This window comes from Corapipo altera, unplaced genomic scaffold (assembly GCF_003945725.1).
Source record: "Corapipo altera isolate COAL_440 unplaced genomic scaffold, ASM394572v1 47, whole genome shotgun sequence".
Lineage (NCBI taxonomy): Eukaryota > Metazoa > Chordata > Aves > Passeriformes > Pipridae > Corapipo > Corapipo altera.
In genome coordinates this window covers 6,161,654-6,178,497 of record NW_020884897.1, presented here as the reverse complement: position 1 = coordinate 6,178,497, position 16,844 = coordinate 6,161,654, and the positions used below count along the sequence as shown (strand labels likewise).

Sequence of the window (16,844 nt, the reverse complement as noted above, 5' to 3'; positions counted from 1 at the left end):
GACCTCACAGAATGGGGCATTCTGGGGCACCGCAGTGGAGCAGGCCAGCACAACGTCTAAGCACCTACAACGGGGATAAAACATTAGTTTTTCTTTCATTCCTTAGTCAATGTCTCCTTTGGTCTAGTTAACAAAGGGATTAAAACGTACTTGGCATTTTAACCACACCCAGCACAGGAGGTTGATCTCTCTTCCTGATGGGCTCCTAAAATGAAGAGTCCCTATTTAACTCTCTAAACCCCCTAATTGATCAAAAATTGAAGATCTAACTTCATTTCCATATACCATTAAAAATATTAATTTAGTCAATGGGAGTGGTGACACAGTAGAATTCTCTGAGATAGAAATCTGGGCTGAAATGTTAAGCAGGATTTGGTTATGCTGAACCTCAAAGGGTAAAATGCAAAGTTGCAAATTTTCAAGTTATGAAGAGCAGGAGTCTAATAAACTCCAGGATGTATTTTTTGCTATCACATCAAGAAATACTCATTTTTAAAATAGTAATAAAATGGGCATTAAGTTTGTAAGTGGAATTAATGAAGCTGTATCTGATGCCAGCTTTCTCCAAATGACAATCGCAATTCTAGCAGCCCGCAGTTTTTCTGGTTTAATAGGAACAGGAGATCAGTGGCAAAGAAGGGATTGACGTGATGGTTCATGAGACTAGAGTGTTGCTGGCCTCATCTCAGTTCCTTCAACTCCCTTGTTTCCTTTCTCTTCTTTGAAAATAGTATAAAATTTTCTATTCCTTCTATAAGCTACAAAGGGCATAGACACTGATTGCTTTCCCCCAGAGGTTTGCTGCCTTAATTCACTTGCCAGTCATAAACAATTTTCTCCTCCTAAAAGGCTGAATACTATCAGTATTGGGAAGGACCTCAGGGTAGTAAATGCTTATTTGTTGAAAAAGTAGTTTTGGAAGAAATAAAAGTTTTTGTATTCAGGAGAGTCATGGACACTACAAATTACTTGGGTTTTGGACAGGTCAACATTATCTGTGTTTTATGGCTCTATCATCATATGCTCTATGTTCCAACATTTTCCTGTACAAGCATACATAGGACTGAACTCTCCTACGGTTCAGTCCTTCTCTGGTCTCATTGAATGCACTGGGGCAAATTTGGCTCAGCCCCCAGCAGAGCAAAGGCCTAACAGTGCTGACATCAGGACATGCTGGAACATGCAAGTCTATATAAGAAATACTCAACGGACTTCAAAAAAATCATAATTTAAAAAATTTAACTTAAAACAGGGTGATTTAATTAAAGACTCAACATTTCTGTTTTTTTCTTTCCTGTAGCCTAGATATTTTCACCTTTCTTTTGGGGAAATAAGACATTGAAAAAAAGTTTTTCAAAAAAAAGGCAACTCTAATCCCTATGTAAAATCCAAAATAGCATTAGGGCAAGTATAGCTTAAATCACAAGAAACTGATCAAGAATTAATAAGATAATACCGTTAATCTTCATTCTATTTAATACCAAATAATAAATATTTTAAAAAGGGCAATAGAAATCGTTGCAGTTGTTATCAAATAATACTTCCTTCAGTTATTCAGTAAATTGGTACAAAGTTTATCCAGTGTATTTTTATTGCCCTGGATTATCTTCATTTTAGTAACTAAAAATAGCAATACTGCTAAAATCAAAGAACTTTCTATGGAGGGAGTAAAGATGTTGGACTACTGTGACTCTAAGATGCCTTCATAAAAACAGGTTCCATTAACACTCCCATAGTTCTTTTGCTTTGCATCAACCCAGCTAACCTTAAAAATAAATAAATTGATGGACCTGCTTTCAGTGCTGAACTGTAACTTCCCTGGAGTACAGAGATTGACAGAATAGTTTCTGTCAGAAATTTCTAAAGTTATTAGCAAAAAAACCTGATTCACATTTCACTATAAATGTTTGGTTTTTTCCTGATAACTTCGCTACTTCCACACAAGTACCTGCAAGAAAACACACTTCACATGTCTACAAAAATCACATCCCTAAGTCCTACAAATGAGGAAGTCCCCCGATATCTACACTTGCTTTCAGATTAGAGAATGAAAAAGAGGACACCAGAAAACCACTTCCTTAAGGTAATATTGGTAAAGCGCTGCTTTCATCAAATAAAACAATCCAGGCTCTGCAGAGACAGCAGTAAAACAGCAGGAGGTCAATGAGCAGCCTCCTTGATGCTCTGTACTTCTAAGTCTAAATATCTACAGCCATGCCACTCTCAAACAAACCATATCTTCCATACAGCACTCTGCACACAGCTTCCAGCAACTCCAGTTGCCTACGGCAGTCCCAGAGATACTGCCTGTTCTTCCCGTTCTTTTATCACTCACATCATCCAGTTTGCTGTGTTACAGTACAATGGAGATGGTGTTTCAAAACAGGCAGAGGAGAAGCCTCACCTGCAGAGGCACCAGAGGACAAACCCAAGTCCACAGTAGGGGTCCAAGCAGATCGCGACTTCTCGGGAGGGATAAAGCTCACACTGCAGCTTAATAGAACGACAAAAGGCACTAGTGGCTGCATGAGACATCTGAAAGACAACAGCAAAGTAATTAAAATGATCAACTACGTTGTTCGGAAGACTGCACCAAGTGCTTAAATCAGTTACAGGATAAAAACCCCCAAATAAATATTGACTTTATGCTCAGTGTAAGCACACATGGAATTTATATCTAAGGAAACATAATTTTCCTTCAAGAGGGCATCCAAATAATGGTGAAAGGGGAGAGAAGACAGAATGAATGATAAGTTTGAAGTGATTTAGGAAGAAAGCTGTGAGTGGTTTAAAGATGTGCTCCAAGCTATATGCAAAGCTAATGATAGCACATTAAACTTTCTGGAACAACAAAGGAATTAATGACTGCACAGCCTGAATGAAGCATTTTGTTGACCAACAGTAACATATTTCTAAGTACATATTTCTTAATAAAATACCAATGCACTTTTTAAATGGACAGGGATTTTGCCTGCAAAACAGTATAAAGGACCTAATCAATCAGTGATAAGGATTCCTAATAAACTTAGTAAAGTTTCTGTAATAAGTCTTCATGTTGTTTAATATGTCTTCAGTTCCTAGTTGAGAAACAGGCTCTCAAAATCCTGGTGAGAAAGCTCTCAGAAATAAAAGCACATAGTAGAAAAACAGAAATAAAAAACCTGATCAAAAGGAAATTATCCTGATTCTTCTTCTAATGTTAGGATGCTTTCCACATTCACCCATCCTGACTTAGAAGAACTAATGACTTTGGAAACAGAAAAATATCTTTGTCCTATCTATTAGCAAACAATAAAGATACCCTTGTTAGAAATACAGTCTGGGTAGGATTTAACTTACCTAACCTTTGATCTCTGCCACATACCGAGCTGGTTGCCTTATATACTGCTGGAGTCAATGGAGGGGTACAGACACTTGGAAGGTAAACTTTATTTGATCTTAAAGTAAACAGGGGAATAAAGCTTCAGAAGTGACTTTTTCTCCATTGTCAGTGACGTGTTCCAAGTGATGCGAAAGGACCAGCTCAGAATAGATGTCTGCACAGTGATTGTCTGCAGTTTGCAGAGATTAATCTACTCTACCTGATTCAAGACCATTTTTTCACACAGGATTAAAATGAACTGTATTGATACAGAACTGGTGCTATTCTGTGAATTTTTAAGGCATACTGCGCCCAAGCTATTGAAAAAGTTGAGAGCAAACGTGGAATCTACTATATTCAAGGTGATTACAAAACATTTATCCATTTTCAGAAGCCACAAGAGTTATTTAGTCATTTTTTAAATTTAGCACAACTGCATTATAAATATAAGCCTTGTGGCCTCTTTTGATCTTTTTATAATTAATTAATCATTAGTGATGATGTAGTAGATGGTAACTGCTTACATAAACCTGCTGAGTCAGTGATCTTGAGGCTTTGTGACCCAAATATTAGAAGCTAATCAAGAATTCCTTGATGGATTTATCTGTATTTCCCTCTAGCCACATTAAGAAAGGTTCATCGACTTGCCCTGCCTTTGACTATCTTTGAAGTTTTCCAAATATTCACTTTGCATAGTTAGTAGCCACTTCTGCAAGTCTGATAAGGTGGAATTCAGACCTAATTCAATATGGATGATTGCATTTGAAACAATCATTTGAAGCACCCTTTAGAAGAAATGGAAGACTTATGTGACATTCAAAAATAGATGTTTCAGGTAAGTCAGATAAATTACACCCTAAAAGTCTCTGCTTCTCTCTGTTGGCTATTGAGAAACCCAGTAGCTACTCCACATCTGTAGGCATCATAGCTATTCAAAGTTAGATGGAATCTTTTTAAAGTATGCTGACAGCTTCTGAAAATTGATGGATCACACCAAAGAGTATGAGGAATTCAATACATGCTATAAGTGTGATACATCAGCAGAGATTGCTAAAGTAATCATACTTTTTAGATATGGTAAGAACAACGGAGTAATTTTACCTCTGCCTGTGTCTTGGCGAAACCAATAGTGGGATAATACATAAGTTAGCAGACAGGTAAAACAGATTTGATGAATTGTGGCTAAAGGATTGGACAAAATGGTAGAATAGATATAAAGAGCTCAAGATGCATTAGTTTATCTAACGAATCTATCAATAGTTTTTTGCTGCTTGCTCTAGTATTGTACCAGGTGAATATCGGAGAAATCTTCAGGTCCCTTAATTGCATGAAAAAGAGAATATTGAAGACCAATGGCCAGTAGCTGAGTTGCAATAAGAAGGGGAAAATGAATGGACACTGGAACAAGCAGACAAAAGATGCCTGAGTCTCATTTCATTCATAAAATGGAAATAACAGATGCATAAGTTGAAAAGTGTTTCAGGCCTACAAGCTAGTGGGCTATCCACAGGGGTACTGGAATGAAATGTTTAGTCTGAGGAGGAGGAGAGGGGCTAAACCCACCTCATAGAGTCCTGTAGCAAGTACAGAAGAACTAATTTAATGTTAAAGGAATCAAATAATAACTGCAAGGGAGGAAGCATATCAATTTCTAGTACCAAAAAATCATGAGGAGTTACAAATCAGGAGCAATGTACCACCTGCCAGCCAGGCATGACAGCAAAGAATGGCAGCTTTATCAAGAAGCCCCTACCTTTACCCCTGCTAGCATGCCAGTTGTGGAGACACTGAAGTCAAGGTAAGCAAGCGTTTCAGGGTTAGAAGGTTTGTAGATCTGTGCAGGCCGCTTCTTTGGCAAATCGTCTATAGTGAAAATAGAGAAAGAAAACAGGTGTATCTTATTCCCACATATGTATCAGACAGACCTCTGAGCCCCTGACAAACACAATATCAAAGACAGAGAGGTCCCACAGCCTCAGCACTCACCTGTATCTAGTACCGGAGGCCATGTTCTGATATCCACTGCTGCTGCCGCCTCTCGTGACCGTAACAATTTACATATTAATTGTGTGGTCATTAAGCAGGCAGAGCGGCTCACCTAGAAATTTGAGAAATAAATAATAATGCAACAGGATACTAATTAATTCTCCCATGAAAATGAGCAAGGTAGTGACTCATTTTCTGCCTGAACAGGACACGGGTATTTCTGTCTAATGTTTTCTGACCAGGAGGTGGAAAAAGTACAGTTCACAAAGCTGACAAAGTCATGTGAGTTGTACAAATTACATGAAAATTGCACTGTAATGAAACTAAAGGTACCTTAATAGTGCAAATGTGACTTTTCCAACACTTTGTATCAGTTATCACCCCGAAGTGCTGGTAGAGAAAACTGTGTCCAAACATTTCCTATGTGATGGTAGTATATCTTGGTTTATAAACAATATTTTCACATAAACAAAAACCTAGCCTGACATTTTATATGAATAATTTTAGTATCTTAAATCAATTTTCTGTTAGCCACAATTCTTTGCAGTTCTTGTAGTAGTGATAAACCACTGGGAACTCTTCTAGTACTGGCAAAAGTAGCTCTAGATCAGAAATTGTGCAAGTGGTACTAAGAGATGAAATGGTGAACTTGCTGCAAATACCATCTGCACTGAATTTTAGATGACACATGCTGAAGGTATTCTCCTTTTAGATTTGCTATTTTCAAAAATTCATAAATAGCAACTACAAGAATATTTCTTACTGAATATAAAAATTAATATATTTAAGAAAATATTCAGTCAAACATAAATATGAACACTGTTAATCACTGAAGACAGTATAGAGGAAAAACTGAAAAGGCAACATCATTCTTCTTTTCCCAGAATTTTGGGAATCTGTGCAAATGTTGCTAATAGTATTTTTTTTCTTTAAGGAATTGGAAACATTTAATTGCATACTAAATTTCAAATGCTTAACCTAAGGAAATGAGTAATCATATGTACACTAATTTACCACTGAGCAGAAGAGATCAGCTTCTGCTGACAGTAATCCCATGGAAGTCAACCTTCCAGGTTGAGGAAACCTTTCATCAGAAGAAATTTGGAGCATGGAAGCACTGAATCAAACTCTACTTACTTCCTCCAACCCCATGAGTTCCCTGTATAGACAGTCTAAATATTTCAAGCTAAAAAGTGAACACAAGTGAAGCCACTACAGCACCCCTCAATCCAATCATTGTCACTGTCACGGCAAGGGAAATTAACTCTTACATTGATAATCTTAATTTATGAAAATTTTGATTTGGGACAGTGAAGGCATAAAACAAAAGGAACTTCAAGAGCTAGTGGCTCTCTCAGGAATTATATTATCCAAAAGATCAGGTAGCTCATTAAAATACAAAATATCCAGGCCTGGAGAACAGCAAGTCAGAGATAAAGATGTAGGGAGAGTGGGAAGGAGAAAGAAGACAGCTACAGGTTAGCAACTGCTCAAAGTTGGGCTCAGTTCACTTATTTTTTACCAGTTCATCACAAAACCCACAATTGTGTAGGCCAACTTTTGCTCAGAAGCCATTTTTACTGACTTCAAAAGGTGCTGTGTAGACATATAACATGGTAGAGCAGGAACTGATCCCAAAACACCAGGAAATTTGCATGATTGTACTGGCAATGAAAGAACAGCCTCAATATTTTAATTTCTATAAGGCCATCAATCTCCAAATTGAAAGAAAATCTTGTGTAGAACAGAGCTGAGAGGTTTATAAGTCAAACTGGCATTAATATGGCTAATAAATTTCATCATTTTATTTAAAGTCAGTCTATTGAAGGCACAATGATTACAAGTCAGCTTAGGTCTGTCAGTTTTTCATCATGAAACCAAATAGATTTAGTTTAGCTAATAAAAATCAAAGGAAAAGCAAACTAACACACTTCACTTCTATATGTTAACAACTGATGTTTAAAAATACTGAGTGCCAAAATATTAAATAATGAGAATCCTGAAAACAATAGGACAATTTCTCATACCTCTACTGGTAATTTGTGGCATCTGATGTCACAAGCAGAGCCAGAAATTATAACTATCTCTAGTACTTGTTAATTGAAAACAACAAAATTAATTAGAAATGGTAAAACCACATTTGTTTTAACTTGTTTTTTCAGAGACTTAGAACTCCATTGAATAGATTAGAAACTGCCAGACTTAAGTGGCTATCTCTTTGTAATAATTTTATTTCCCTCAGTAACAAGCACCTTGCAGTTATTTACATGCAACAAAGACTAAATATTGTTAGAAAAAGTCAAAATACCAAATGAAAGCACCAAAGGAAAAAGTCTGAGTAGTACTTCCCTGGATGAAACAAAATACTGACCAGCATCTTAACAACAGAACTTTGAAATTGTTTTAAATGCAAAACAATTAGCTGTACAGAGCTGAGCACCAATTGCCATCAGGTGAGGCTAAACTTCCCACTGAGATTTTTCTCAACAGTCAGTGTAGCACTGCCAGTGAGGAGACCTACCATTCTTGGCACATAGCTAAATACAAAAAGGCACTTCAAATACATTTCTTGAAAGGAGTAGCACAACTGAGGGAAAATGTGACAGCTCAAGTCAGCAGGTTGCGTGCTGTCAAGCAGCATTGGTTCTGCAACATGCTGAAGTCCAGAATCTTTGGAACAAATACTAATCTTCAACCCACACCAACACTCACTCAAGTTACTGTTCCTAAAGGCTATGCAAATCCATCACCCATTTCATCTACTTGTGCAATGGGAGGTGTCTGCTCACCTCCACAATCATCTTCACCGTAGGTAACGTGGTTGCTATGTTCTGGGGGTGTGGAGGTCGGACTGTTATTGGCACACAGCCTGCATACAGGCATCCGTAAAACGCCGCGATCAGGTCTATCCCTGCACGAAGAACAAACAAAACCCCTCCCCTGAAAATCAAATCGTTTAATCACAGGTACTTTATAATATTTATGTCAGCATAAATATTACTTGGAACCGAACTCAGAAGGTTAAAGAAGTGACTGAGCCTTTTAACAGGCTTCTTTTTCAGCCTCTTGTCAGTATTTGTTCAGCTTCATCGATTCCTTTCAATCGCACCGTTTGGAGCATGAAAAACAAAAGGCAAAACACAAAACTGAAGCCAAATGTCAACACTGAGGTGAACTTCACTTTGATGTTCAGGAAGTAAGTTGTTAAAAAGACTGATTTCTATGGATAAATTATGTTCCTAAATTCACATTTATAGACAGATGAGAGCGTAGAGGAAGAGGGATGCCCCAGCAAATGGACAAAGTAGGATGATGCTTGTCCTACGAGCTGAAAGAACATTTGGAGGTTCCACAAGATACTTTCTCTCGTAATTTTTAAACTCACATAAGAAAATTCTACAGTAAAAAAGGGAGTAATGATTTTGAAATTCTGCTTCTAACACAAAGTTAGTTGTTCTCCTATATAAATATTGACTGTAGGTGATGGACTGTGGACAGCACCTTTAGGTTACCTAAGGAGGCTGAACAGACAACAGCATGAAGATCTCTTAAATGCTGCAGTTTGATACCTCCCTGGTGCTGTACACAGGCTGCGATAAGAAGACAGTATGGGTTGCTTTATTCTTTCAGTGGATCTGTAGTACTGGTAGGTTATTGTTCCTTCATTGTGACAAGTGAAATACAGAAAATAAAAATTTAAGTTTAAAGCATTAGTCTTCCTTTGCGGAAAAGGTTTTCCCAAATTAACCATTGAGAAATCACTCTTATAAACTACAAAGATATAATCAGTATCTTGCTGTCCTCACAAAGCAAATATCAGAATATGGACTTTAAATCAGACTGTTTATTTCACCAACACACATGAAATAATAAAGAGCAGCACTTGATCAGAAATAATTTCAAGAAAATGCCAAATATGCTACCAGTTAACACAAAGTTAAAAGCCCTTATGCCAAAGGATGAAAATCCAAGCCACAGAGATCTGTCTAGAATAAGGATTTAGAGAAAAAATAGCAATTATAAATTTGCATTTCTTAATCATTTGCTACTTATTCATCACATTTCTATTCTGAAAAAAACCCATGTATTACTTCCTAGTTATTGTTGCTTCACCTTCAGGAAACACAGCATTTCCAAGAGGGAATTCAACAGGTGAATATAAGAACACTCAGCAGATAGAATTGCATGCTTATAAAACAGTCTATATCCAGGAAACTAAAAGAAAGGTAGTGATTAAATTTAACTGCTCATAAGAGACAGGTCTTAAAAAGACAGGTTAATCTTAATCTGAACCCAAAGAAATAATATCGCTGTGTATACACAAATAGAAATTCTTTTAAATATGTTTGACTAAGTTCAAAGGAATGAGAATAAGGCAAACATTTTGTGTTTTGCCAGTTAACATGGTTTACAGTTTGGTAACACCAGTGATGCTGCACTGTTCTAAAGGACCTTGATAAACTTCTGGGATTACCAAGGTACCGCTACGGTAGTTCCTTACCTGGTGGGTAAACCAAAGCCACGTGGTCTCCATCTTGTAAATGTCCCCTTTCCATCAACATGACAGCTATCTTCTCAGCTCGTTTATGCAGCTGGACACATGTTAGCGAGTTGGCTATTGTTCCCTGCACAGGAAGAAAGATAAATGTCACAGAAGATAAAGCAATGTGCTGAAACTCCATTTTCCTCTGCACCTTACAAGTTACGGGGTGAGGTGCAGCCACAATATGTCACGTAATCAACTTAAATACGGAAACATTCAGCCTTAGGCCAAACTGCAGTTGGAAGGAAAAATGATGTTTGTAAAGTAGAGGAATGTTCTCTATTCCTTTCTCTGTACCTTCTGACCTCAACAATGTTTTTGCTCCACCCAAGGCAGTACAGCAGTGTGATAATGCCCTGCTCATGTAACCTGTACTTCCCTCGCTACATAGGCAGCAATTCCTGCTACGGCCAGGAAAGTGCCTTTATGTCCTCTGCAGCAATTTGGAGCATCTGTGGAGAGCAATTCTGAAAATTGCATTTTCTTGTCTGCACGCTGGAGTGGAGCCAAATGGCACAGCAGAAATACTTTAAAGACGAGAGACAAAAGACACAGGAGAAAACAATACTTTGTGACAGGGAAAAGAATTAGTCTGGAACAAAAGCTATGCACTTATACTGCATATAAATGAAATAGAGAAGAAAGGCATTTGTTAAATTTGAATAACTCTGGTCAGCATGAAAAGGAAATTGAAAATGACAATATGCCAGAGAGCTTGGCTTTTCTGAAGTACTTCAAATAGTGCTAACCCAAAATCATCAAACAGACACAGTGTTTTAAATTGAATGAGTGTTACGGTTCTTACATTTCCTAAATATATATATATGTGTGTGTATATGCACACACACAAATATACATTTAGAGAAATATATACATCTGTATCACAAAATTCACTACCACTGCAGACACCTCAGAAGTCTAAAAATGAATGTACAGGATAGACTGATTGCACTTAGAGCTGGTCAGGCCAGGTCTGGGCTGAGAGAAAGGGACAGGGCTGTATGGGAAGGGCTGCATCTTGGCTTGTGTACTTGTTCTATGGAAAAAGAGGATTTCAGTCTCCAGTACTGCTATGATACACCTGGCATCTATCACTATCACTGCAAGTATGGCATGGTACCAGGCATCACTTGGCATTTACAGACTTTATTACAAGCTGTCAACAAAGAAGAAAACCTAACTAAAAATAAAACAAAGTCAGGGCTTAGCATTCCCCTTCATCATCCTCAGCAACTACACTTACTGAATTGCACTTCAGGGAACTTTAATCAGTCTTCTGATCAACATGAAGATCATTTCACTAAGAAAGATTCCTCTAAAGACATATGCAACTATATAGATGCTGGTCTAGAGATGGTTTCCATCTGTCCAGTCCTAACCATGCCAAAGTGACCTGAGGTCTGGGTGTCCTGCCATTGCAAACCTGTAAGGAGGAATGTGCTTAAACTCTCCATTCCTTCTTTCAAAAAACTGCCTGTTTGCTTAGCCATGAGAAGAGGGACCCTTTATATCCCCACACACATCAGCAGCACAGGTCCACTGACCCAGAAAGGGAATTGCTGCAGATTATGTAAATTTGTGCAAAACTTGTTTACATTTCAGATTTCTGGCACTTGCTGTCTGTGAACCAGTGGAAAGACAGTGTTTATATGAACTGCAGGGAAGGAGAATCCTGTTGTTGGACGAGAATCATTGGCAAGCATCAGTAACTTGGGTCAATTCCCTTGGGTCTTTTATATGAGCTGTTCTGAAATGTAAAGGTGTTGCAATCCTTCATGACACACACTAAAAACAATGTACTGCGCTAATTTTGAAATACTTCAAATTCTCAAAAAGCATGGGTTACAGGAAAACACTTATCTCAGTGGACTTCTATTAGTCATCCACTGCAGGACGCCTGAATGTTTCAGAACAAAGTGTACAGACAATGCCCAAGGAAGACAAAATAGGAAAAGTAACAAATTAGAACCAAAATTCAAGATGGGAAATAAACCTTGACCAGGGTAAACCCCACTAGACCGGTCATTCCTTTCCATAAAATATTAAATCTCTCCAAAATCCATTACATCTCTCAAACAATTTCAAGCAACAAGATACTCCCCGTTGAGAGTAGCAGAGAAACTGAATTTCAAAATTCGACTGTTTTTCACTTCTCTGGAATGAGAACTGATTTTGATAATCCTTTTTTTGCACATTGTGTCCTTCTCTCCCACTGTTTGAACCCTTCTGCCAGCATGGGAAGTTTGGCTTTATTTAAAGCTCAAAAGTAACAGCACGTGTGGAGGAGATGGGACAGCACATATCACTATCTCTTTCTCACAGCATCTTTGCTCCTAACTTATAGGACACAACAATGAAATTCTTTAATGGTGTAATATTGGATCTAGAAACAGCATTGCCTCTCAAGATTTCTACTTTGCCATAGAAAACTACATTACTGTTTCACTATTTATCTCTCAGGTTTACATGTTCACATAATATTAGCTATTAATCTGAATTTTAAAAAAGTTATTTAATGAGTTAATGGTAGCCTCAAACTGGTACCAGCACTGTAAAATGGTCTCAAGAAGTATATTCTCTAAATACAGTAAGTGCTCATTTCACAGATATTCACAAATTACTGGAGGTTTAAGAACCCATTCAAGCTGCATAAAGACCACATGGGCTGAGGCAACACCAGCTACTACTCCAGGTGGTCCAGAGGAATAGCACTATTCCACGCCTCTCCTCTCCTGGAGTCCCTCACATGCTACATATGTTTCCCAGATTTGACAGATATGTCTAGATGTACTGTGGTGGAATGTTTTGAAATCAGACTTTAATTCTCTCTGTGGTCTTGAGAATTATTGGTTTGCCCTCTATAATCATCCAGGTAGTCTATAATCACCCACTCTTAGTAAAGCCAAGTTCTGTATCATGTCTCAAGCACTAATTATTTTTGGTAAGCAATGAAATACTGTGCCAGGCTGGCACCTCACGTAGGCTATGCAGAAAGATTTATTACTGATCCTCTGCAGACCTGATTGGATTCTGGATACACCTCTTCTTCTCTTCACCTCCTTTCCCCATTCTCATACCTCCCCCAGACTGTCCAGCCTCAAAAACAACAACCATTGCTTCATTTAGGGAAAATACTTTGAAAAGCCTGTGCTTTTCAAATTGGAAATCAGGATGGTGAGCACTATAAACACCACTATTCGGCATAGGAGCAGATTTGAAACAGATTCAAGAGTATTGAAATAGATTTGCAGTGTCAGCTCACACACAACATATATGTGGTGGAAAAAGAAATGAGAAATGCGTAAGGCACACTGTCTGATACAAAAGCAATCTATATTTTGACAACTGGCAATGATTATTCTCTTTTCTGCCTCAGTGAACACCAAATATAGCAGCTGAGTATTAATGGGAAAAGAAACAGAAAGGTCATGTCCAACCATAGCACAAGCAGGTGCTGCTGAAATCCCAGTGTGCCATTTTCAGCAGCAGCCTGGCCTGAGGAGGAATGGCCTGAGCTCCTTACCCTGCAGTTGAGCAGAGTGTAGAGCACGTGGTCAGGGGTGGTCTGAGCTCTCCACTGCAACACTTCCGACAGGAAGAGGAACTACAATAAAGCAGAGTGACAGTCATGGCATGATAGAACACTTTGGCTTTAAAATCGAGGTCACAACTTCTGTGAGTTTAGCTGTCTGTCTTGTTTATATGTTGCATTTTACATCAATATCCAGAAGCACTAAACAGGAATTAATTTTCTTGTCATCACACATTTATAGTAAGGTGTTTTTGCATGGTAGCAGGGGCCTCTCTGGAAGTGAAGCCATTGTTGGGATTATGATATATTACTGCCCATAATTCCAAAGCAATAAAATGAGTCTTACTGATCTCTCTGAATTTAAGCACTGTTTTAATTCATTAGCTTCCTCTCTTTTTCTTACTATAAATATAGAAATATTTATACAGCTTAGAACTTACTAATTTAATTACTCACATAAGCCCCCAAAAGAGCTGAATTTCAACTGTATTTTACAGGATTAAAATAACAACAAATAAGGTCAGGACCATACATGGAAACAAAACTCTCCAGACTCCACCTGAATGAGTAAAAATTACATAATAAAGGATGATTTCTGGTAGAAGCCTCATTAACGCTTTCCACCATGTTTGTTTTGTTGTCCTATGTAACTTATTTAAAAAAATCCAAACAAACGATGTGCAGCGACCTCCCCTTACATCTATTTAATATTTATCTGTAAAGGGGATTCAGAAATATTTTAGTGTTAATTAAAAAAAAAAGCCATCAACAAATTCATAACAACAACAACAATAATATACTGCTCAGTGTCCTGATGTTAATGAGCAAAATATAAGTCGTATAAGAAAAGTTTAGCTTACCTTTCTGGCTTGGTCATTATCTTCTATTTGCCCCAAATCTCTACCACTGGCCTGTGCAATTCTTTTTCCAGAGACCAAGTTCCCCACCATCACAGAGGCAGGGCCAATTTCTAGAACAAAGCAGAAATGTGCAAAGTGTAATAAAAACCCTTTACTTGTAGATGAAAATTCTCTTTATTTCTTTTGCATTACATGATGTTTTTCTCATTGCCATCCACAAAACCAAACCTTGAGCACACCTCTGTTGATGCAAACTTTGGTTGTGGATCAGTAGTGTCTGGAAGACACGTAGGACTGAATTCATGCTCTCAAAACATATCTAACTGAGGAGCCCATTTAGCATGGGCTCTCTACAGCCAGAGACACATCTTGCCTGTCTTGATATATTGAATCTTTGGAAAATTCAGCTCCTAATGTAGACATGTCCATTCAAGTGCCTCAAACCAGAGGGACAACATTCCTGTTTCTCTCTTCTGTTCCCTGGGCTTAGTTGCATCTGTATTAGCAGTTCTGTGATGCTACAGACATGAAGTGACAAGGATTAGGAAGGCAGACGGTGCATACGATAAAGCATATGCAAGCCCTCTAGAATAAGATAGAAAGTGAAGATAAATAACTTCAGAAGAAAAGAAGATGTCATGGCTGACACTTTCCCCTGAGATGGATTTCACTGATGTTTTGTTGCTGCCATTAGGGGAAAATACCTGTCTAACAGATACCATTTGAGTTCATGTTAGCATTTGTTTTCTGCTTCTCCAGAATGATACTGATCAATTGCAATTGATACCAAGCTTTACTTCTAGTCTATGATGTCCAAGCTTTATCTCAGTAATCGTTTCTGGCCTAAATGTCAACATATAAGATGTGTAAATAACCAGGTAATGTATAATAAAAAGTATCTACAGACTACTCTGCTTTAAAAATATGAAAGCAATAGCCTTTGGGTTTGTCACAACAACACAAAATGTGAGAATGTGATACCATCAAGTTTGGTTTCTGCACTCCTGGCATTGCTTTTACCATAGTGATATATAACGTACTCATAACACATCTATAGATATCTGCAGTGCATTGATCCTAATTCAGTGATTACTTTGTGATGCAGCAACAAGGAAATGCTGAAGTAAACTCTGTAGTAAAAGGCCTCATTGCTTTCATTAAGTCAGTGGAAATCACTGTTAAACTCTGACATTCCCAGTGTCCCCAAACTAAGATTATGGTTTTGATTTCTGAAACATTTGTCCAAAGGTTTTAAAAACAGAAACAAGCTGATGGTTTAGGCAAACTTGCATTGAATTCATGATGGATAGTCTCCATATGCAAGATCCAGAGAATAAATCCACCTCATATTCCAAGGCGTGGAAGTGGAAAATAACCAACACTTAGTCTAATGCAGCTGAATTCTAGTCTTAAGCCTGAAGCTACAGATGTGGAATTCCCTAAAATTAATCTGAATACTAAAATCTGCAGTTGGATTCAAAGTCAAAAATTTGATAAGATTTGCTTGTTCATTGGGCATGAGAAACCAGTGATTGGACTACAGCAGGCTATAAGGGCTTTCTTGGTCTCTTGAGACAGTGCCTTGCTGTTCCATTTCATCCAATACTCTTAATAAAGTGGCACATTTTTGAAGAACCATCATAAAACTGATTAAGGGTTTTCCCTTTAATATGCCTGCTGCAAGAATAATACAGAATCTCCCCACTCATGCAGGGGATTAAACAACTAGCTCTTTGTTTTTCTTTATTCATGACCAGTTTTTAAGTATTTGCTCTTTGTCCAACATTGCTATTTAGTGTCAACAGTTCTCTTGCTCTCTATTTTTACTTCAGAAACTCAGCCTTCAAATAAGCCAAGATTTTATCTTTCTCTGTTTTGGTTTCACTCCATGCTCTTTAAAAATAATTGATGAGGAATTTACAAAAAACTCCAGGTGTGGACTCAGCAGTGTGTTCTAGAGTGATAAAAATGTCATCTTTATTGAATTAGCATTTTTCCTTGCACTCTTTGTGAAGGTACTTCTAGCTTCTGGCAAAACCAATGATGTCTTTAACACATATGGAATATTTAAGAGGAAAGCTGATCAAGCTGATTCTCACCTGCATTAAAAATCACTTGATTTTGCTCCATACAGTACCATGAACACAGAGCACTACGTCAGGGTCCCTTTGCCTTCACTCTTCTTACCTGGTTGTTTTTGCCTTGGTTTAGGCAGGTTTGTTACGCAGGTGTGGGGACACATCAGCACGTTACAAGGATGCAGAGATCCTTCCAAGAAGAGCTGTTTGGTTTCTGACAGGTGTATTCCTCCCAGTGGCGTCTTGGGAAGCGTGTTTGCTGGTACGAGCGCTAAGCAGTAGACTCCCACTTGATGAATACTGTCAATAGCCTAAAAAGAAATATGCAGGAAGTCGATTTTAATGAAAGGCTAATTTTTCATCATTCTAATAAGCACATATTGTTTTGAATTACTGCATAAAACAACCCTAATAATTAACTGGCGATGGAAAGGCACTTCAGTTATCAGTGATAAGGAGGTTCTTTTCAGTGGGAACAGGTGGA

General features: G+C 37.9%; 1 protein-coding gene across 5 annotated transcripts in view; it reads right to left on the bottom strand.

The window, feature by feature from the left end:
• The window catches only part of DIP2C (disco interacting protein 2 homolog C), a 310,777-nt gene that overhangs the window by 43,845 nt on the left and 250,088 nt on the right, over positions 1-16,844 (bottom strand). For all 5 annotated transcript variants that reach the window (XM_027648510.1, XM_027648512.1, XM_027648511.1 and 2 more), the window contains 8 exons: positions 16,470-16,671; positions 14,283-14,392; positions 13,414-13,494; positions 9,849-9,972; positions 8,137-8,258; positions 5,348-5,459; positions 5,115-5,224; positions 2,405-2,535 (listed from right to left, as the gene is read on the bottom strand). In XM_027648510.1, the coding sequence (XP_027504311.1) occupies positions 2,405-2,535; positions 5,115-5,224; positions 5,348-5,459; positions 8,137-8,258; positions 9,849-9,972; positions 13,414-13,494; positions 14,283-14,392; positions 16,470-16,671 (992 nt within the window). The remainder of the gene's footprint in view (positions 1-2,404; positions 2,536-5,114; positions 5,225-5,347; positions 5,460-8,136; positions 8,259-9,848; positions 9,973-13,413; positions 13,495-14,282; positions 14,393-16,469; positions 16,672-16,844) is intronic.